Raw genomic sequence first — 21,134 nt, 5'->3', positions numbered from 1 at the left:
AAGTTTGTTCTTTCAAATAATTTTGAAGAAGCATTTTTTACTTTAATTTATTGCATTTAAAATTATTATTTTGAAATTTTTTTAATGAAATTTAACTCTCCCTAATAAAAAAAAAAAGGGAAAAATCTGATGCATGGCTTTCTTTAATTTATGAATTTATTCATCCATTTTACTTTAGAAATCTGTTATATGTATATATTTTTTTAAATTTGCCTAAATCCTTTGACTCGAGACGAGATCGTCAATTCTAAAGGTTATACTTTCGTCTGTTTTAATATTTTCAATGTGAAAATTAAGAAAAGAAATTGTAGAATGAGAATGAGATTTGAACAAAACGCTATTTGCGAATATAATGGCGGCAAATGGCAGTACTGAAAATGATTAGTCTGAAAGATTAGTTGGAAGGCAGGATAATCGTACAATTCACAACTCATTGGGGACCCTCATCATCAATTCACTCACTTCATCAAATATTTTCAAGCTAACCCATGAAATCTATATCAATATCATTACCGCAATTTTCAACCATTGATAATGACCTTATGTTTTCTTATTCATTTATAATAATTTTATAAATTTGTATATTGCAATTTTAGTTGAATTTCATTTTATTTATAAATCAAATTTACTTAAAATTTATTTATAAAAAAGTGTTCATTATTATTTTCTTAAAAGAAATAAAATCGTGGACTGTGTAACTGAGGGGGAGAGAGAGAGAGACAGAGAGATTGCTTTGATTATATTCAAATGAATCCTGCATCACCAAGCCCAGATTCCAAGGGCAGATCTTGGGAAGGAATATAAAATTAAGGGAGGTCAATATTGTTGTTGTATGAATCCCTTTATAAAAGAACTAGTTTAATAAAATGGGTTTCTATAGCCTTTCTTGAACAAGTTTCCTGCTTTACAGGTCTCAACCAGGGAAGCAAACTGAGCTGAGGAGAGGCCAATCTGCAATCTCTATTTGGACCCATGAAGACTTGGTTTCTGAGGTGGCTTCATCATGATGACTATGACTTGACAGCGACTTCTTTGATTGCTAGCTGTTTCTATTTGCACAGTTTGCTGCTCCTCACCAATTTAGGTCTACTTGAGCTGCCTTTCTCAGGTACTATGCATAAAAGTCGTCTACCATTGTTTTTCAGGATAATTGATACGTACATGTATTTGTTTTACCAGATAACAAGGAAAATTAAGGAGAAGGATATCTTTTTTCTGAGTTTTCAAGTAGTTGTTGATAGGTGGGGTTTTTTCTTCCCTTTTCAACTTTTCACCAAGTGTTTGGTGTTGAAAAGTGTTTATTTTATTTTATTTTAACGCTAAGAATCATCATGGGACATGGGCTTTACCCATTTCGGTGCAGTAAGTCAATTACTCCTTGCAGATGTAGCAACTAGCAAGGTGCTACCAAATTAACAACAGTAAGAAATGACATGATAATGTGGTCCATGCATATTAAGTTTATGTGGTTCATTTTTTGAACATGTTTTGGGAGTTCAGACCATCCAAGAGATTGACTAATTTATTACAGATTGGTGAGAGGTGTAATCAACTTAAGAAAATTCTCCTTTTTATTTAGTCTCAAAAGTAAGAAATCAAAAATGGGAAAATTTATAATAACTGCAAAGAATTATTATTTACTTTTCTGTAACTCAATAGTTTGTTTAATTATAATTTTATATTGCATATGATATTAGACAGGCAAGCCACTCTGGAAATAATATTCCAAGGAGTGTCTGATAGAGATTTGCTTCTTTTTTATCTTATTCAACTCTTGCATCTTGTTTAGTATTGGAGACAAACTAGCAGGAATCTAGTGCTTTTGTTTCCCACAACAGTCATTGCCTGAGCTAAACAAGGAAAGGAAGAAAAAGGGATCGTGGGGAAGGGAAAGTAAATTACTTGGGTCAGTCTTTCGCTGAAAACCAGGGAATACTTTTGATTGTTTTCTTCTATTCTGTTACAGCATGTCCATCTTTTTTTAACTGATTTTGTAGTCTTTATATACGTGTATAAATTACACATGCTTTTGGCATTCTCTGGCCAAATTTTTGATGGATAACTTCCAAATCATAAATGCAGTACAGGTTTTCCTGCAGTTGGGTGAAGTGGTGGTTCTTGAGGTCTCAATTGAAACACAACACTGCTACTGCTGTCTTAAAGGCTATAATTTCCATTTTTTTTCCCTTGAAGTTTGTGTGGCCTCTGATTTTGAGTTGAAGAAGCTGTTGTGCCTTTGTTTCTGACCTTCTGTAAGTTAAAGAAATCATTTATTCTTGATTTTCTTTCTGTCTTATTGTTCGCTTTTAATTGTACGCTCCATTATTGCTTCTCAATTATTGTGATAACTTTTTGCCTCAATTATTTGTGCCATACCACTTGGTATGTATGTCTTTCAGATGACTACAGTTTTTCAGCAAATACATCTAATTAAGGGTTTTTTTTTTTTTTTTTTTGGAAACAGAACAACTGGAATCTTGATGTTATTTTTTTTCTTTTTTTTTTATTCTTTTATTTAAGCTCTGACTTTCAATACCTTAAACACATATTTTTCTGTAGGAAAAGAAGGGAGTTCCTCAGTAATGGATGAAAAGGGAGTTTCTGGTTCATATTTAATTGTCTCAGAAGACAAGGGTAATAGCTTTTATCCAATGTATTTTGGAGTTTCTTGTGCTTTTTTTGCTCTCAAAGTTTTAGCAAGACCTGGCAAGGAAGAAGAAAGATGGTTTGAATTATGTGATAAAATGCTTCAAGGAAGTGCCCAACTCTTGGGATTGCTTGTTTGGAGAATCCAGAGAGAAAGAGCAAGTAGTGAACAGTATAAGCTTCTCCATGAGCTTGAGACTGCAGAGAAAGAGATCAAAGAACTTAAGCAAATGAGGCGTGAGGATGCAAAAGCAAATGAGAAAGTTGTTGGCATCTTTGCATCACAAGAGCAGAGATGGTTGATTGAAAGGAAGAAGCTCAGTCAGCATGCTGGAGCTCTTATGAACGAATTAAGGGTTCTTCAAAAAAGGAAAGAAGAAGCTATTTCTGAAATAAATGATAAACTGAAGGAAATGGAGCTTTTGGTGCAGGCTAAGGATAAGGCATTAGAGGAAGAGGAACATAAGAGGAAGGAATTAGAAGAAAAGTTGACAAAGGCTGAAAATGTTTCAGAAGAGTTGAGAGAAACTGCAAAGCGAGAAGCTCAAGAATACTCTACTGATCTTTGGAAGCATAAGACTGCTTTTCTGGAGCTGGTGTCTAATCAGAGACAGCTCGAAGCAGAGCTGGGTAGAGCACTTAGGCAAATTGAAGCTAAAAGGCAAGAGATTGATTTGGTCTTGGAGCAGAAAGAGGAGTCAGACCTGTTGACCCAAAAACTTTCTATGGAAGTTGTAAAGATGCGCAAAGATTTGGAGCAGAAAGATAAGATCTTGTCTGCAATGCTCAGGAAATCCAAAGTGGATACAGCTGAGAAGCAAATGCTCCTAAAGGAGGTTAAACTATCAAAGGCTAAAAGGAAGCAAGCTGAACTAGAAACAGAAAGGTGGAGAGGAGTATCTGAGTCTAAACATGAGCGACACTCATTGAGAAGTATGTTTGCTCGCCAAGCTAATTCAAGATCAGATGATCCTTCGCTTGCAAGAGGGACCTCACAAATTGGGAAAAGGAGATCACAGCCTGCTGGCTATGTTCTTGAGTATGAGAACCCTGAGTCCAGAAAGGATGCAGTAGTTTTTACTCCACTTTCTGACAGCTACTCACCAGAAATAAATGATGAACTAGGTATGGAAAAAAAATTATCCACATTTCTCTATACATATAAATGAACATATCCTGCTTTTTTAGTATTGGATATGGCAAATTTTGATATCAATAATTGATATAATATTCCTTCATGAAATCCAATCCTCATGCTTAAGATTTGATCTTGTCTTTGCTGGATCTCCTTTTTTCTGTGTTTTCATTCCTTTACTGTTCTTTCTTTTGAAGCAATTACAACTGACATCAAGCGATTGGAAGGTTGGGTTCACTCAGAAGCGGAAAAGTACACAACCACAATTGAGAAGAGGCATCATCTAGAAATAGATGCTTTTGTGGAACAGATGAGACTCAAAGATGAGAAATTAGAAGCTTTTCATTGGCGAATGTTAAGCATGGAAATAGAATCAAAGCGGCTGCAGTCTCATGTGAAAGGATTGAGCCAGGATTTGTCACAGCTCAGACATGAGAACATGAAATTGGAAGCATTGTTATTGGAAAGGCAAGAAGAATTAAAAGCCTTGAATGAGCAATTCGTAGTGCAATTAAAACCTCAGATTACTTGGAAGACAGACTTTGATTCATCTCTACCTGATCCAACTTCAGCCCTTGATGCCTCCAATGTTAAGATTGTAAAGAAAGAACCTGCTGAGAGGGATCAAGAGACAAAAGCAGATTTAATGGTAATGTCTCAAGAGAAAGATGCAGAGAAAGAAGGAGAAGCAGCCCCTACTAACTTGTCCAAAAATGTTATTTTCATTGTTCAATCTCCTGAAAAGGAGTTTGAAGAAGAGAAGGATTTATCTAATGAGGCTCCAGTGAAGGACAAGAGTGTGAGTCCAGTGGAGGTTGACACTGTTCAACAGTCACCTCTGCCTAGCCAGCCATTGATAAAGATAAATAATTCACCATGGAGGATGGATCTTCAAGCCCTTGGAGTTTCTTACAAAATCAAGAGGCTGAAGCAGCAGCTTGTAATGCTTGAGAGACTGACAGGAAAGCAACAAATTGGAGAACATGCAGAAAATAATGATAGTATGCAGAATGAGATAAAGGGCTTCCAATTGGTGATGTCTTTGCTTAATAAACAAATCAGCAGATACCAATCCCTACAAGGCAAGACTGATGAACTTTGCAAGAGGATGGTAAGCTCTATTTTAATTTGGTGCATTTCAAGAATTACAGTTAATTTTGGTTAATTTTGTTTCCTATTCAATTCTCTTTGGCGTGTCTAGATTTGCATCTTGTACAATATTACCCTCTTTTGACAAACATTATGGAGTTCTTAAAATGTTTTGACTAGTGCTAGTTTGCTGTTTTGCTTTTCTTTTTCCCTCAATTATTCACAGCATGATAATGATGTAGACAAAAGTGGAGATTCCAGTTCATTAAGAACAAAAGGAAAAACTAAAACATTAGAGCATTTTCTTGAAGAAACATTTCAGCTTCAGAGATATATGGTTGCAACAGGACAGAAGTTGATAGAAGTTCAGTCCAAGATTGCTTCTGGATTTGCTGGTGTCCCTGAAGAGCTTGACAAGTCTGTCAGCTTTGACATGAAGTGCTTTACTGACAACGTAAGAACTCTTTTTCAGGAAGTTCAAAGAGGTCTTGAAGTTCGAATTGCTCGAATTATAGGAGACCTTGAGGGAACGCTGGCTTGTGAGGGAATGATACGAATGCGGAGTTAGAAGTATACCAAGAACAACACGAACACAAGGATAAACAAGGGTGTTGTGATTTACAATTGTTTATGCTGATACTTACATAGTCAAATATGTACAGGAAAATCACACAAGTTTTATTGCAATAGAGCATTGCTTTCAAATCTTTTATTGTTGTAAGTTTCATGCAATTGGTCTATTAATAAATACAATTTCAATATACACGGAATACAAACATCAGATTCTAGACTACTGATGTGTAACCTCACTAACGCATGCAATCCAAATAAAAATCAACATACAAATCAAAACTAAAATGTAGAACCTTGTATAAAATAGAATTGAGATGCCATTTTAGAAATATAACCTACTAAATTATTTTCTTTCACAATTAAATCACATATCTAAAAATGAGGAACTAAGATATTATTGTACTTATAAGTAGCCTTTTATTAATGAGAAGTAAGTCAAAACCGTCAATATTAGAGTTTCTCCACCTCTAGTCAGCGTAAAGGAAAGTCTTCCAGTAACCTATCAGCAGACTATGTATGAGCAGCAATACAAATGAAACATCGGCTTCTGGATACGTTATTGGGTGTCCGAGGCAGTTCATTGTATTTCCAATCACCCACATAGGATCTTCAGCGTCTGGATTCCAATACAGCATATCAAAGGTCCAGATGTCAGTAGCATACTCAATCTTTTTGTTTCTTGATTTAAATTTAGGTATTTTGTTAAAAAATTCTTTTTAAATTTTATTAACTCAATAAAAATTAATCTTTTAAAAATTAAAATATAAACTTATTATTTTTTTAATTGTTCTAATAAAAAATTTTAAATTATTAGAATATTGTCTATTTAATTTTTTTTATTTTATTAGATCAATAAAAAATATAAACTAACGATGTTATAATATTTAAATATATGGAGGAGGAGTATTTTAATAAGATTCTAAAATTTACTGGACTTAAATTTGGTGGTCTTGGAACACTGGTTAGCGTGCTTTTGAGTGTAAAAGCCCAAAGGACAAATCTGTGAGGCCTGGTATGGGCTGGGCCAAAGCGGACAATACTAGGTAGCTGGATCTCTCTTGTGCTTTGTCAACGTGGGATTTGCCTAAGGGACCATTCTCCCCCCCTTTTGGGACTTAGCGTCCTCGCTGAAGTTTTCCCCACCATAGCACAAGAGGCCACGCGGAGGGCTCTGATACCAATTGTAATGGCTCGGCCCACTGGCTAGTATTGTTCGCTTTGGCCTAGCCCATACCAGACCTCACAGATTTATCCTTTAGGCTTTTACACCCAAAAGCGACAAATCCGTGAGAACTAAAATACTCCTCCTCCATTCATCATGCATTTTATTTGAGTTTAGAATCTTATTAAATATTTATATAATAAGGGAGACATACAGAGTTGCTTAAACTATAGGAAAATTAAATTCATGAGCCATACTATGAAGTTGTGGGAGAGAGTTGTGGAGCATCGACTACGGCATGATACTTCTATCTCTCTCAATCAATTTCGCTTCATGCCCGATCGTTCAACTATAGAAGTGATCTTTCTCATTAGAAGTTTGATAGAGAAATATAGAGATATGAAGAAAGATCTACACATGGTTTTTATTGATTTAGAGAAGGATTATGATAGTGTTCCAACAGATGTCTTATGAAACATGTTAGAACAAAAGAGGATATCTATTAGGTACATACAAGTGTTGAAAGATATGTATGAAGGAGCAACTATTATTGTGCGTAAAGTGAGAGAGGACACAAGAGATTTTCCAATCTCAATCGGATTATACCAAGGATCAGCTATAAGCCCTTACATTTTTACATTAGTTTTAGATGAATTGACGAAACATATACAAAAGAGTATTCCTTGGTGCATGATATTTGCGGATGATATTGTTCTGATAGTTGAGACGCGAGAAGGAGTCAATAGAAAGCTAGAGTCTTGGAGAAGTACTTTAGAGTCAAAGGGCTTTAAGTTAAGTAGAACGAAGACATAATACATGCATTGCAAGTTCAGTAAAGGCAAAACTGATAATAGGGAAGAAATTAGTTTGGATGGAGTGGTACTGTCCCAAAGTAATTACTTTAAATATCTCACCTCAGTCTTTCAAGTATATGGGGATGTGAGGAGGATGCTAGTCATAGGATTAAAGCCAGATGGTTGAAGTGGAGACGTGCCATGGGAGTTTTATGTGATCACAAGATTCCCATTAAGTTGAAAGAAAAATTCTACCGTACAGCCATACGACCGGCTATGTTATATGGTAGTGAGTGTTGAGCACTGAAGAGTCGTATGCCTCTAAGATAAGAGTTGCAGAGATGAGAATGTTAAGGTGAATGAGTGGTCATACTAGACTAGATAAAGTCCGTAATAAGAGTATTAGAGAAAAGGTAGGAGTGGTGCCAATTGAGGATAAGTTGAGAAAAGGGAGATTCAGGTGGTTTGGTAATGTGAAGCGTAGACATACGGAGGCTCCAGTTAGACAAGTTGAATACATTATGTTAGAAGATAGAAAGAAAAAAAAGTGATAGACCTAAATTAACTTGGAGGAAAGTGGTACAATATGACCTAAAAATATTACACATTTCTGAAGCTTTAACTCAAAATCGTTTAGAGTGGAGAAAACGAATCCATATAATTAACCCCAAATTTTTTGAGATTTAGTTAAGTTGAGTTGGGGTCAATGATAAATATAACAACTAAATATTTTATTACTTAAAAATTAATTTAAAATTATTAGAATATCAAATCATAAAATATTTTTATTTAATAAAAAATTAAAATTATATATATATATATATATAAAAGCGCCGATCATGCAATTTGAATTATCGAGTGTGTAGAAATAAAACAGAATGAGAAAAATTAGAGAAATTAATTATATAAATATTATTTATAATCAATTAAAATTTTTTTCTAACAAATGTTAATTAAAAAAGATAAAAAAATATAATTTTATTATTATAAATGTTACACCAAGTAAAAATAATTTAAAAATGAGCTAAAAAAGTAAAAAAGAATTTTATATTATTTAAATTAAGGGTTAAATTTAAAAAAAAAATGAATTAAGGGTTAAAATTTTGGATCATAAATTAAAATGTAGATACATACCCCAGGTACGTAAATGTAATTTACTCCAATAATTTGCCTTTCAAGTAGAGGCGGTTATTGCTTAAACGACGTAGCATTTTGAAGTAGTATTCAAATGAGTAAAGGGTGAAAGAGGGTTGGGAAAGACGAGAAGAAGTTAGAAAACCCAAAAGCCCTTTCCCTGAAATCACCTGAACTCCTAGAAGCTGTATCCGCCCGTTTTCTATACGGAAACTCTCGGAGATTACAAAGACATTGTCTTCATCCACCTCCATCAACTATCTTCAGGTGCATAACTTCTTACTTTCAGAAACTTGTAAATAGCATTTCTTTGTTGCATTTTGCAGCAAGATCTTCGCTTTTTCTAATTGAAGAAATTGAGAAGCTAAAGAAAGAGAAACTCCTTTTTTTGTGTATTTGCATTTGTATGAAATTTTTTACAATCTGAGCGATAAGTGCTAAGGGATTTTAGCTTTGGCATTAAATACTGCTTTTAGGCTATTGAATATGTAGGGTATAGCAATACCATAGTAATATTTCAATTTATTAAGGTTGCCTTGCTAAAATCTGTTCTATTTGTTTAGAACTTTATTATCGCGACTTCACAAATGTTATTTTATTGAAAATATATTGAGATGTTCTTTTTTGAAGAATTTTTTTCTGACCTATTATCAATTCACATAGACATGAATGAAATGATGCAGTTGAGTTTTTTTTTTTTTTAAGGGTAAAGAATTCAACCAGTGGCCACATTGTATTTGTTATCAACTAGTACTACATTTTACTGAGAAAATTCCACTTCTGAAGAACTGTTCATTTAATGCTTAGACTGTTGTATATTGTATGGATATAATGACCTTTATTAGTATTTAGTTGAGTGTCAGAAAAATGGGGATGTTAGCTATAGTTATAACTAGGTAACGTTGCAACCAACTTTGTCTTGCAAATGAAGATGATGACAACAAGAATGTTGTCTGGCTCAATGGGTGCTTGTTGTGGATGATTTGTATGTATGTGGTAGTTTTAGCCAGGCAGAGAGAATAATTGTAGTTATAGCTCTGTTGTGGGATCTCATGGCCCTTTTTTTTTTATGCAGACAGATTGATTGTAGTTGTAGACAGTCTTGCGAAGGAATTTCTCTCTCAGCTGCTTCAGGACTTGCAAAATGTCTACTGGCCTTGGACTTGAGTCTCTTGTAGATCGTATGCAAATTCTTTAAGATCCTGTTTAATTGCTTTTTCATTCCTGTAGAAAGGGATTTTAGCTTTGGCATTAAATACTGCTTTTAGGCTATTGAATATGTAGGGTATAGCAATACCATATTAATATTTCAATTTATTAAGGTTGCCTTGCTAAAATCTGTTCTATTTGTTTAGAACTTTATTATCGCGATTTCACAAATGTTATTTTATTGAAAATATATTGAGATGTTCTTTTTTGAAGAATTTTTTTCTGACCTATTATCAATTCACATAGACATGAATGAAATGATGCAGTTGAGTTTTTTTTTTTTTTAAAGGGTAAAGAATTCAACCAGTGGCCACATTGTATTTGTTATCAACTAGTACTACATTTTACTGAGAAAATTCCACTTCTGAAGAACTGTTCATTTAATGCTTAGACTGTTGTATATTGTATGGATATAATGACCTTTATTAGTATTTAGTTGAGTGTCAGAAAAATGGGGATGTTAGCTATAGTTATAACTAGGTAACGTTGCAACCAACTTTGTCTTGCAAATGAAGATGATGACAACAAGAATGTTGTCTGGCTCAATGGGTGCTTGTTGTGGTTGATTTGTATGTATGTGGTAGTTTTAGCCAGGCAGAGAGAATAATTGTAGTTATAGCTCTGTTGTGGGATCTCATGGCCCTTTTTTTTTTATGCAGACAGATTGATTGTAGTTGTAGACAGTCTTGCGAAGGAATTTCTCTCTCAGCTGCTTCAGGACTTGCAAAATGTCTACTGGCCTTGGACTTGAGTCTCTTGTAGATCGTATGCAAATTCTTTAAGATCCTGTTTAATTGCTTTTTAATTCCTGTAGACTTTAAAGGCTAAAATTTAGTAGCAAGACTGCTTTCCTTGGAACTTCGAAGCATTTAGTCCTTGAGATATCATAAAATGCAAGATGTGGCTTACTATTTAGACATTGAGGTGTAAGCATTTTGAAAATTGAAACTTTGATTCAAGAAGTAATATGAAAGCCTGTGATAAATATTATTCAAACTGTTTTGAAAAGCATGTTAAAACACTTAAGAAATGCGTAAAAATTCCATAAGATTTGTAAGAAATGGAAGAAGTAATATGATAAATATATTTTTAAAATCAAATTACATGTGAAATATGCTGCAGAAATACTATCATTAACAAGCACATAATATAAGGAACTTTGATTAACATTGCTTTACTAGGAAATGCCAAGAAAGATGCATGATTCTGTCATCTGATCAAGCATGGGCTTTATGAGTTGGGGTAAAATAGATTAAAAAGTCACAACCTAAACTATGCCGTGTTTCATGAACAATATGCTTTACAGGACTACTTTTTGAGGTGTATGACTTGTGTTTTGTTTTTGAGCCTAGGCTTTGTTTTATTTTATTTTATTTTTAATGTTTGTTCCACATAATTCTTGCTGAGAAAGGAATTCTCTCCATGCTTCAGTGGCATTGACTCGTTCAGATTTTCTCCAATTTGGCATAGTTATCCTGTAATTATTTCCCTTTTTTGCAGAAACAATTTCAGTTATAACCAATGATGGCCGCAACATAGTGGTAAGCTATAAGTTTGGTCTGCATGACCTATATTTCTTTAATACATTCATGTGATCATTTAGAATATCATCTTAATTATGAAGAGCTTTATGATTCAGGGAATCTTGAAAGGCTTTGACCAGGCCACAAATATCATCCTCGATGAATCTCATGAACGTGTTTACTCTACTAAGGTTTTTATGCTTATTTGTCTAAGAAGCTGTACATGTAGCAGTGATTTATTCTTGGTTTTCTAACAAATTTGATGCAGTTTAAGGGGATATTTAATATTATCTGAGTTGAACTGCTATTATTTAAATGATGTAATTCCAGCTCCTCTTAGACAGTTTAATACTGAGCTGAGTTGAAACTTCATTTATAGTTTGAACATTTGAAGATGATATTTTATGTACTCACGCTGCATGAATAACTATTAATTGATTTGCAGGAGGGCGTTCAACAACTTGTTCTGGGTTTGTACATAATAAGGGGTGACAACATGTAAATGCTTTCTTCATTGTTTCTTGCGCTTTATAATATTTTTGTTTTTTTGCTTGGCGAGGAGTATTCAATTTCTTAGTTCCCTTGTGTTCTCACTACATCCTAAACTGTGGCTTTTTTCTGATCTTTCCTGATTGATTCTTTCAGAAGCATTGTTGGGGAACTGGATGAAGAGCTTGATTCACATATTGACTTATCAAACCTAAGAGCTCATCCTCTCAAGCCAGTCATCCATTGATCACTATGAATATGTGGGTTGTTGTTGTAGTGCAGATTATGGGCTAAATGCAAAATGTTACATTGGTTTAAGTCTCAATGGTTGTAGACCGAGACCTAATTTAATCGAAATTCTGCTGGTCTTATTTTCTCTTTTAACTTTGTTGGCATCATTGTGCTTTGTATACTTTTTAAATATTGGTGTTAGTTGTCTTTCCAATTTTAATATATTTTGCCTCTTAATGCTGGTTAACGAGGAAGAAGATAATTTATAATGTTAGCGGTCTGTGTTCACTCGCCAACGGATTATTGTAAATAAGACATTGCTATGTTAGTCTTGTTGTGGTTGAGTGGATGGTTCATACTTTATAGGTCTCCAAAAGCATTAATTTTTCTTAATACCTGAGCTTTAACAGGACCCATGCTACACACTAATGTTTATTAAGATAACTATATAAGATTTACGTGTAAACTTATTTATTAAATTGATCAAAATTGTTATAAATATCAAGTTGATTTTTCTTTTGTTTTTTTTTAATAAATAATTAGTGTTACATCAGAATTAGTTGGCAGTTTTATATGGATTAGAAATTAATTGTAGGGAAGGAAATAGTATAAAAATAATAAATTAGGATGTGACCAAGCAAAAGAGAGAGACAACCATAGGAAGCTATCGGATAAGAGTGAAGACCGGCTTTGAGATGGGATTTGCTGCTTGCTAAATCTTGGTCACTTTGGGCATTTGTAGGTTCACATGCTTGCGTTTTGTATAGCACTTTTTAGTGTTTAGAGAGGCGCATGTGCACGAGTTCTTATCAAAAGTCTTCGTGAGGTCAATAAATATGATTGTATCCAAATCCCACTGTAAGTCTGGCACTTTTCTCCTCTCTTTACAACTTTCCGTCCACCATTGCCTTAGCTTAAGCTAATATATGAGTTTTTTTTTTTTTCTCTCTTTTTCTAAAGGCTTTGGTGAATGCTTTTATTTTATTTTTATGAGATTGTTTTATCTTTCCTTCAAGGAGTAGGTGTGAAGCTTTTAAGACAAAAAAAAATTTTTTTTTTTTTTTACAAAGAGATTTAAGTCATAATATATCAATGTTTCGTGATATAAATTGAGATATGATGATATTCTCTTTTATGTATTCTCACTGAGTGTAATCACACATTATTGTTCATGAAGTATACTCATTGTCTGGTTTTGATTAAATTGTTGTAATTTTATTTATTTTTACTATTTTTAAAATCATGATGTGATTTCAATGAAATTTTATCTTTTGAAAAAAAAAAAACTGGCACCAGCTATTGGTTAGGTCAAGTGAGTGGCAATTGGGTTAGGTGAAATGAGTGGAATTTTGGCACGTGTGTTGCCTTGACACAATCTATCATAAAAGTTGGCGTCTTATTTATTGTAATTTAATATTGAGATTTAATGAAATATATAGTTTTTTTTTCAAAAATAAAGTCTTAAGTCATGAAAGGAAAAATATTTTCCTATTATATGTAGTGATGAAATTGATATGATATAATTTTTTTCTGGTAGAAGTACTTTATATGATATTTTTCACATTTTGTGCCTTCTTTAAATGTAAGGAAAAATTTATAAAAGTAATGACGTATTCACATTTTATAATTTTATTTTAAGATAATTTAAATTTTAATATACAAATAGAATAAATTCTTTAACTGTGTATAAATTTAATAAAAAAAAGAAGATTTTTTATGAGTATAATTTTTATGTTAAAAAAAAAAAGGTTTTTTATGTATATAATTGAGTTAAAAAAATATATAAAAAACAATTTTAAAATTTATTTTTAAATTTTAAAATTGTGTTTGAGATTATGATTAAGTTGTTAGTTTTTTTGTAAATATTATTAAAATAATATTTTAATTATTTTTAAATTTTATAATTAAATATGCTTCAAATGCTTTCCTTTTTATTTTTTCAAACAAACAAAGGAAAGTGATATATTTAATTTTAATTTCCTATATTATTTAGCATCCGCGTTTAGTGGAAGACTCCATTAATCGATTGTGTTTATTGTTTTTTCTAATATATAAAAATTGATGCTATTTTGATAAATATTAACAAAAAAGGTATGAAATGTTAGAACTTAAAATTTTGAAAATACAGTTAAAATGAGAAAATATAAATGTTACATAAAATTAAATATTTACGGCATAAATAGTCTAATTTCAGTATACAATTAAAAAAAATTACTACAAATTATGAAGTTCATCAAAAAATAAAATATATTTTTAAGATTTTTTTTATCTAAATTTGATATACCATAGACTCAGTACTAAATATTTATGGTGAAATCTATATGTTAAATACATGAATATTACATATTTATATTTTAAATTTATGATCTAGATATAAATTTCCTTTTTTATTAATTCGAGATTCGCCTAGTCTAAACCTGATGTACTATAGACTCAATACACAATATATATAGTGGAATTTACATATTAAATATATGAGTCTTACATATTTATATTTTAAATTTATAATCTAGACATAAATTTTCTTTTCTATTAATTTGAGGTATGCATAATCTAAACCTGATATACCATAGATTCAAATATATAATATGTATAATGAAATTTATATATTAAATATATGAGTTCTATATATTTATATTTTAAATTTATGATTTAGACAAATTTTTTTTCTTATTAATTCAAGATATGCCTATATAATTATAGATATGTATCGTCGTATTTTAAATAAATAAAATTGGGCAGCTAAACCGTCAAATTGGAAATGATTTTTTTTTCTTGAGAAATGACAAACTTGTAATTTTATAAATTATAAGTCCCCTAGTATATTGTAATATAGCCGGCTTAGACAATTTTTTGATAGGGTTTTAATTACCCATTTGGCTTGTTGTAGCCATATGTAAACCATATTATTTTACAATCATGAAATCATTAGTGTCCCTATCAGCATCTAATCACACTAATCAATGAAAACAAGTAGCTAATTAAGTTGGTCTCTCTCTTGCTCTCCGTGACTTTTGGGAAGAAACTCGTGCAGAAGAAGCCTTCTTCTTCTTCTTTTTCTTCTTCTTTCAGTGTCACTCCTGCATGATCTTTTAGACACAGAAATTAAGGAAGAGAAAAATTCAAAACTATGGGCTCTGAGCCAAGTCCTGCACCTAAGCTCTCCTTCTTTTCGCTTCCAAGCAAGCCACAAGAGTCACCAGGGTTGTCGACTTCACCAATACATACCTTAGCTTCAGTTCCATTCCTTTGGGAGGAAGCACCAGGCAAGCCTAGACCCTGGACCACCAACCAGGTGCATCCCAACTCCAAGACTGCAAGATGCTTGGAATTGCCTCCGAGGCTGTTTTGTGAGGCCAGAGTCAATAACATGCCCTCTCCTACTACTGTCTTGGATGAACCTTATTTGAGTGCTCATCATCAGTCTCTGTCTCACTCTAGCTCTTTGTCATTTGGGAAAGGAAGGTCGTTATTTAGTAGCTTTGAGAACTTGGCCACGAGAGACGGTAAAGGAAGAGTGATATTTGGATCTAGCCGGTGGGGGAGTTTCAGAAGGAATAAACCAGTTGTTGAGGGTAGTGTTGACTTCTCATCATCTCCAGTTTTTGATCGTCGTGGTGTTGATGGTGTTACTGCGAAGGTGAAGATCACTAGGATAAGGAAATCCAGCTTCTTGGGTTTTTCTTCTACAAGATCACACTTGTGGGTAAGTATGTATATACCAACATAATTAATGTTATATATACATGGCTAGTTATCGATGGTGCTTGTTAAGCAAGATTATATTCCTCAGAAGCCATTGAATTTCTTAATTGACTCCAAGGGAAGGATTTTATTTGAATTATTTATCCAAAACAGAGGAATGTGTTTCTTGAAAGTTAGAAAATAGCAGTATTTCCCTTGAGTCTTTTGATTTTTCTACAGATTGATGTTTAATGATGCATTAATGGTAACTGCAGACAGACATCTATAAAAGCTTTAAGCAGGTGGCCCCATGGAGACGCAGGCAGCAGAAAAATTGACAAAGATCACAAGCCAGTGATAATTGCCAACTTTTGATCTTCTTGATTTGATCACTTCCAATTCAAAGTGGTGTGCTCTGATTCCCTGCAAAATTGGTTGAAATTTTGTACATAGGAACAATGTTAATGATAATATTTCCTGCTTAATTAATTTTGATAATGTAATAATATTTGGATGCTGCCAAATTTAATATCATCTGATGTTGCTTAAATTTACTAATGTTTGCTTCAATGTCTAGCCCATGCATTATCACATTTCAACTTTTTTTTCAATTTTTTAAATGACATGATTCACTTGTGCACATATATCTCTTAACTATTTATATATTAAGTTCTATCATTATAAGATAATAAAGAGTAATAATAATGTCTAATTTATTAATATCATCTACAAAGATTAAAAACCCAAAAAGGAGAATTTGGTAACAGGCTTTCTTTGACTCCCATTGTCTAATTGGCAGTTTCTAATAGTAATTTTCCATTGTAGTGAGAATAGTGGTGATAACTTGACATTAGCATGATGAGAGAGTTAATATTCCCGCAAAGATTTCAACAATTAAACGGTAACTATATATCAGTTTGCCTAAAAACAAACAGTGCACCTTGCAAAATCTAGTCAATAATCATGTATGCTTTTTTCTGTAGAACCTAATTACACTCACTGCCCACGTAAGTTCCCTGTGTGTACCAAAAGTCAAAAATAGCTTCTTCATGGGAGCAAGTTTTCCTTCCCTATTTGCGCTACGGATGAAGTGCTTGTCAAGCATGAGCTGCCAAGCACCTTTTCTTCTTGTAATTTGCTTTGAAAATAGCCTGCCTAAGCTTCTTGGTGGTGTCATTGAACTCCATATCTGGCTTTTTCTCTAGAAGTCTTTGATGCTCCTCCAGCATCACTATCTCATGAGTCAACCCCATCTCCTAAAAACGCTTACTTGCACGCACCCATTTAGTAAATACATCAAACAAGTTACGATCTCACTTACATGTATAAAAACAAACCCAAAATTAAGAATATACATACCTTGACATTGTTGATAAGAGACTTCAAGCTTCTGATTTTCCTGTGTGGCCATCTCATTATTTTGAGTTCTCTACACCTCTTCTTTAAAACTGTCAATCCCACCTTCATCTCCTTGGCTGCTTTTGTAATGGGCACATCAAAATGCTTTCGAATCTCCTCCAATTCTAATGGAATCGACCTCTTCCTTCCACTTGTTGTTACCCGCTTTTCCTCCAATTCTAATGGAACCGACCTCTTCCTCCCACTTTTTATCACCCTCTTTTCCTCTTCCTTGTCCATTATAGTTGAAGTAGCAGCAAAATCATCAGCATTGCCTATAGTAGTAGTAGCAGCAGCAGCAATGGTATTAATTGTGTTTAGTGGCTTTGCGTCGACTACAATATCTTCATCCCAAGAAAGAAGATGATTATAACCCAAGGAGTAGTCATTAATGCTCATCAGCTCTTGAAAGCCCTCGGACCCAAAATTTTTGTCGTATGATGACAAAGACGGATAATCGATCTCCAAGAAACTCTCTAATGGAGGAAGTTCTGCAAGTCTGCATGCATATATGCCAAAAAAAAAAAAGTCAAAAATTGAAACTTTTTCAAGAAGTAGCAATTGAGTGACTAGTAATGCGTAAGTGATGAAACAAACATATACATATGTACATACTTTTCAAAGGATTCATCCATGGAGAACAAGTCAAATTCATGTTGGTTCTCTTTCTTTGGAATGTTCATTAGTTGTGCAGAAGTTTTAGAATCCATATTCCCAGAGATTGAGAGAAAAGGGAAGAGGGGGGAATGAATTGGTGTTATGGGGAGGAGATGGATATGGAGATTATCGGAGTTTGTGCACGTTTAGGAGAGTTACAAAAAACTAAATGGAATGTATAGTAAACTATAAATATGGCATTTATTAGTGGAACGATTACCAATAATTAATCACTCTGGGGGGCTGCATCATTCTAAATTTTCATATGAACACTTTTAATTTACAATCTCTCTCACTCTCTCGTTGTTGCTCGTGGCGCTTATAATTGAAATTAGTAAACCATTTAACATTAATTTTGATTAATTTTTCGTAAGAGAGATTCATTAACTAAACATTAATGTCTTATCTCCGAATAGAATCAAATTAAAAGACATTTTTATTTTAATTTTGATTTAATATTTAATATAATGTAATCAAAATTGTAATATACTCATAATTACATTGTATATTTAATTACATTATTTGATAATACAAAAAGATTTGACATAATAAAATGATGATTACACAAAGCAACGTAGTGATTATTATTTGATGTAATTAAAATTTTTTTATTTATTATCAATACTATCACCACCGCTACTCTCCAGTCATCACTGCTATTACCACTATTATTATTATTCTGTCACCTCTATCACAACACCACTATTACCACCACCACAATCACATCACTATTACCATCATTGTCATGTTACCACCATTGTTATTACCATTAAACCATTATCACCTTTATCATCATTTGGCCATTACCATCACCACACAATTTCACCTTACCACCATCATCAACACTACCACAACCATCTAACTACCTTGTCACAATCATAGCTATCACTACTACTCGCTTACTGCTTATTGCAACCATTATTACTTATTATTAATAATATGAATAAATTAAATATTAAAATAAAAATTATCATTACATTAATTAGTTTATATTTTTATTTTGTAACGAAATATAAGAATATAATAATAACTATGTTATATTATATTACAATTTTGATTATATTATATAATTAATTACATTGCATTATATTACGCTCTATCAAACGTAGCGTGAATTTAATTTAATTTGATTAAATTTGATAGTTAAAATTTTTTATTTTTTTAAATTTTTAAAAAATAAAAATTTTGATTTTAATTTGAAATTGAATTAAGTTTATTAAAATTAATATGATTAATTTCAATTCAATTTTAATCTACTTCAACCCATTTTTGGATCGGTGAAAAACGGTTTGAAATAGATTAACAAGAATGATAAGGACATAAATTCACTTAAAGGTCGCATTTAATTAATTAAACATTTAATTTATGAGATCAGATTCCATTTTCGTCATTTTTATAACTTAGTAAATTCCAGCCGTCATAACCTGCCATTGGCACAAAATGTTACGTTGTTATTTTCTAATATGTTAGTTCCTTACCCTACTCTTATCTGTTCTATATTTTAATTAATAAAATAATATAATTATTTAAATTATAATAAAATTATAATAAAATTTCATTAAATTATTATTTATTTATTAAAAAATTTAATTAAGAGAGATAATCAAATGAATTTTATAAAATTATATAAATAATTATTATGTTTAATAGAGATAAAAATAAAATTAAAAAAAATTATTAACGTATATTAATTTTCTCAAAGCACAAATAATTTTGAATAATATAATTTTAAAAAAATACTGAAAAATGGAGAGAGAAAATACTAAATATCATTTAGTAGAAGGAAAGGAAATAATATGGGGCAGGTAAGGTTTGTTTAATGAGAATTAAATGTCTGGATTTGTTTGAAATTTCTCTGATGAAAACGTTCCGAATGATATATAGTTTTCAAAATCCACTTTCCATAGTGGCTTTAAATTTGGAAAAAAAAGTTTTGAGTGAGCAATATTATATTTCTCTCAATCTATTTTTATTTTTTTAAATTATTTTATCTAATATTATTTATCATTTTGAGATGATTAAGAATATTAATTAATTTTTTTTTTCAATTATACTCTTACCGTTACTTAAATAAAATAAGTATTTTTATAATTTTCTGAAACACACTTGTTATTTTTCTCTTTTTTAATTATGTGAAATAAATGATAATTGTAACATTTCGTGCGGAAAGGAAGAACTTGGTTGAAGCGGTCTTTTGGAGGGGCAAGACTCGCTGGTAACTTTGTCCAAGTGGGGGTAGAAATGAACCGAGTCTCACATCGAAAATGAAAAAAAAAAGTGATGGGTTATACAAGTAGCAAGTCTTCTAACCTGGATAACGTGCTTTTGAGTCTCAAAGAAGGGGTTCAAGGAATAAAACCGTGAGGTCCAGTGAGCCAGGAAAAGACATTACATATGGTATCGGAGCCGACTTCCCTTAGTACGGTGTGATTCGAGGATGAACCAGGCAGAAACTGGTGGGTCTGTAACATCCCGTGTAAAAAGGAAGATCTCGGTTAGAGCAGTCCTTTAGAGGGGCAAGGCTCACTAGTAACCTTGTCCAAATGGGGGGCAGGAATGAACCAAGTCTCACATTAAAAAATGGAGGAAAAAGTGATGGGCTATATAAGTAGCAAGCCTTTTAACCTATATAGTGAGCTTTTTAAGCTTCAAAAAAAGGGGTCTAAATAACAAAGTCGTAAGATCCAACAGGCCAAAGCTAACAATACTATCCAATGGGCTAGGAACGAGCGTTACAATAATTTAGTCAACTTAAGACATATTTTATTATAATTAAAGTGATTTAATTATTTTCTTAATTATTATAAAAAAATTAAAACAATGGACAAAAGTGTGCATGTATATATATCAAATTCATAAAACGTATATTTATACAAGTACATAAATTAAAAGCTCGGAAATTTTATTCGGACAAAGTAACAAAAGCCCATTTTGATGCACAAACTTTTGGCCCAGAATCAATTGGGGCCGATTTTAAGTTTGTGTTCAGAATAAACTTGTAATTTTCGCCCATATTTAAGGGGTTTTTAAGTTTTTACATGAGTTGCACGTGTGTTGAAATAAATAAAAAATGAAAAATATTTTACCCTTCACGGTTACATTTTTTTTACCAGCTGACCAAAAAGATCCCTGAAACCCCAAATTAACTTTTACTCGTGGAGTTTTTTTTTTTTTTTTTTTCATGAAACGATAAGCATATATACTTATTTCGGGAGCTAAGAAATTAATTAAATAATTATGATTCAAAATTAAAATCACATGATTAAAAAATAGAAATTAAATATTCGTTTTCATAATCATCAGGTATTGAGTTTAAGTTGTTTAATAATATTAAAATTATTTCTATAATTATAAAGTTTTAATTTTTAATTTTAATTAAAATTAAGTAAATTAAAACAATAATATAGATA

General features: G+C 32.1%; 4 protein-coding genes and 1 long non-coding RNA gene across 15 annotated transcripts; 4 read left to right on the top strand and 1 right to left on the bottom strand.

Moving 5' to 3' along the window:
- The first annotated feature begins 703 nt into the window (after positions 1 to 703).
- On the top strand, positions 704 to 5,631 carry LOC110648166 (uncharacterized). 9 transcript variants are annotated; one of them, XM_058152878.1, is made up of 6 exons: positions 704 to 815; positions 911 to 1,108; positions 1,790 to 2,252; positions 2,560 to 3,771; positions 3,979 to 4,892; positions 5,097 to 5,631. In XM_058152878.1, exons 4-6 carry the CDS (start codon positions 2,583 to 2,585, stop codon positions 5,436 to 5,438), a joined length of 2,445 nt encoding a protein of 814 aa, XP_058008861.1. In that variant the 5' UTR covers positions 704 to 815; positions 911 to 1,108; positions 1,790 to 2,252; positions 2,560 to 2,582; the 3' UTR covers positions 5,439 to 5,631. The 9 variants fall into 9 exon arrangements, with proteins under 9 accessions (XP_058008861.1, XP_021658004.2, XP_058008862.1 ...); XM_058152879.1 differs by having other exon boundaries at positions 707 to 1,108; positions 1,790 to 1,906; positions 2,088 to 2,252; XM_021802307.2 differs by having other exon boundaries at positions 707 to 1,108; positions 1,790 to 1,906; positions 2,083 to 2,252.
- A 2,971-nt stretch (positions 5,632 to 8,602) lies between these two features.
- On the top strand, positions 8,603 to 9,714 carry LOC131183058 (uncharacterized). Its single transcript, XR_009151223.1, has 2 exons — positions 8,603 to 8,800; positions 9,609 to 9,714. It is a non-coding gene; the product is annotated as an uncharacterized LOC131183058 (long non-coding RNA).
- Positions 9,715 to 10,373: 659 nt separating this feature from the next.
- On the top strand, positions 10,374 to 12,207 carry LOC110648158 (sm-like protein LSM8). Its single transcript, XM_021802286.2, has 5 exons — positions 10,374 to 10,507; positions 11,243 to 11,283; positions 11,382 to 11,456; positions 11,711 to 11,763; positions 11,911 to 12,207. The coding sequence occupies exons 1-5, from the start codon at positions 10,471 to 10,473 to the stop codon at positions 11,999 to 12,001; spliced, it is 297 nt and encodes a 98-aa protein (XP_021657978.1). The 5' UTR covers positions 10,374 to 10,470; the 3' UTR covers positions 12,002 to 12,207.
- A 2,738-nt stretch (positions 12,208 to 14,945) lies between these two features.
- Positions 14,946 to 16,239, top strand: LOC110648168 (uncharacterized protein At4g00950). The gene is made up of 2 exons (XM_021802313.2): positions 14,946 to 15,691; positions 15,945 to 16,239. The coding sequence occupies exons 1-2, from the start codon at positions 15,116 to 15,118 to the stop codon at positions 16,005 to 16,007; spliced, it is 639 nt and encodes a 212-aa protein (XP_021658005.2). The 5' UTR covers positions 14,946 to 15,115; the 3' UTR covers positions 16,008 to 16,239.
- Positions 16,240 to 16,368: 129 nt separating this feature from the next.
- On the bottom strand, positions 16,369 to 17,912 carry LOC110648169 (protein RKD4-like). 3 transcript variants are annotated; one of them, XM_021802314.2, is made up of 3 exons: positions 17,683 to 17,912; positions 17,029 to 17,566; positions 16,369 to 16,925 (listed from the first exon to the last, which is right to left on the bottom strand). In XM_021802314.2, the coding sequence occupies exons 1-3, from the start codon at positions 17,775 to 17,777 to the stop codon at positions 16,767 to 16,769; spliced, it is 792 nt and encodes a 263-aa protein (XP_021658006.2). In that variant the 5' UTR covers positions 17,778 to 17,912; the 3' UTR covers positions 16,369 to 16,766. The 3 variants fall into 3 exon arrangements, with proteins under 3 accessions (XP_021658006.2, XP_058008860.1, XP_058008859.1); XM_058152877.1 differs by having other exon boundaries at positions 16,784 to 16,938; XM_058152876.1 differs by having other exon boundaries at positions 16,784 to 16,934.
- Positions 17,913 to 21,134: the final 3,222 nt, after the last annotated feature.

Source organism: Hevea brasiliensis, chromosome 9 (genome assembly GCF_030052815.1).
Source record: "Hevea brasiliensis isolate MT/VB/25A 57/8 chromosome 9, ASM3005281v1, whole genome shotgun sequence".
NCBI classification, from domain to species: domain Eukaryota; kingdom Viridiplantae; phylum Streptophyta; class Magnoliopsida; order Malpighiales; family Euphorbiaceae; genus Hevea; species Hevea brasiliensis.
Note: the sequence above shows the minus strand (reverse complement) of the source record. Positions and strands in the feature narration are given on the sequence as shown.

Bases quoted from the DNA above. Each gene is read 5' to 3' on its own strand.
- LOC110648169 (XM_021802314.2), bottom strand. From the start codon at position 17,777: ATGGATTCTAAAACTTCTGCACAACTAATGAACATTCCAAAGAAAGAG. The intron at 17,567-17,682 runs GTATGTACATAT...ATATGCATGCAG, and splicing joins ATGGATGAATCCTTTGAAAA to ACTTGCAGAACTTCCTCCAT. The intron at 16,926-17,028 runs GTATGTATATTC...AAGCGTTTTTAG, and splicing joins CTCTTATCAACAATGTCAAG to GAGATGGGGTTGACTCATGA.
- LOC110648168 (XM_021802313.2), top strand. From the start codon at position 15,116: ATGGGCTCTGAGCCAAGTCCTGCACCTAAGCTCTCCTTCTTTTCGCTT. The intron at 15,692-15,944 runs GTAAGTATGTAT...TGGTAACTGCAG, and splicing joins CTACAAGATCACACTTGTGG to ACAGACATCTATAAAAGCTT.
- LOC110648166 (XM_058152878.1), top strand. From the start codon at position 2,583: ATGGATGAAAAGGGAGTTTCTGGTTCATATTTAATTGTCTCAGAAGAC. The intron at 3,772-3,978 runs GTATGGAAAAAA...TTTCTTTTGAAG, and splicing joins AGAAATAAATGATGAACTAG to CAATTACAACTGACATCAAG. The intron at 4,893-5,096 runs GTAAGCTCTATT...AATTATTCACAG, and splicing joins ATGAACTTTGCAAGAGGATG to CATGATAATGATGTAGACAA.
- LOC110648158 (XM_021802286.2), top strand. From the start codon at position 10,471: ATGTCTACTGGCCTTGGACTTGAGTCTCTTGTAGATC. The intron at 11,284-11,381 runs GTAAGCTATAAG...TTTATGATTCAG, and splicing joins ATGATGGCCGCAACATAGTG to GGAATCTTGAAAGGCTTTGA. The intron at 11,457-11,710 runs GTTTTTATGCTT...ATTGATTTGCAG, and splicing joins AACGTGTTTACTCTACTAAG to GAGGGCGTTCAACAACTTGT.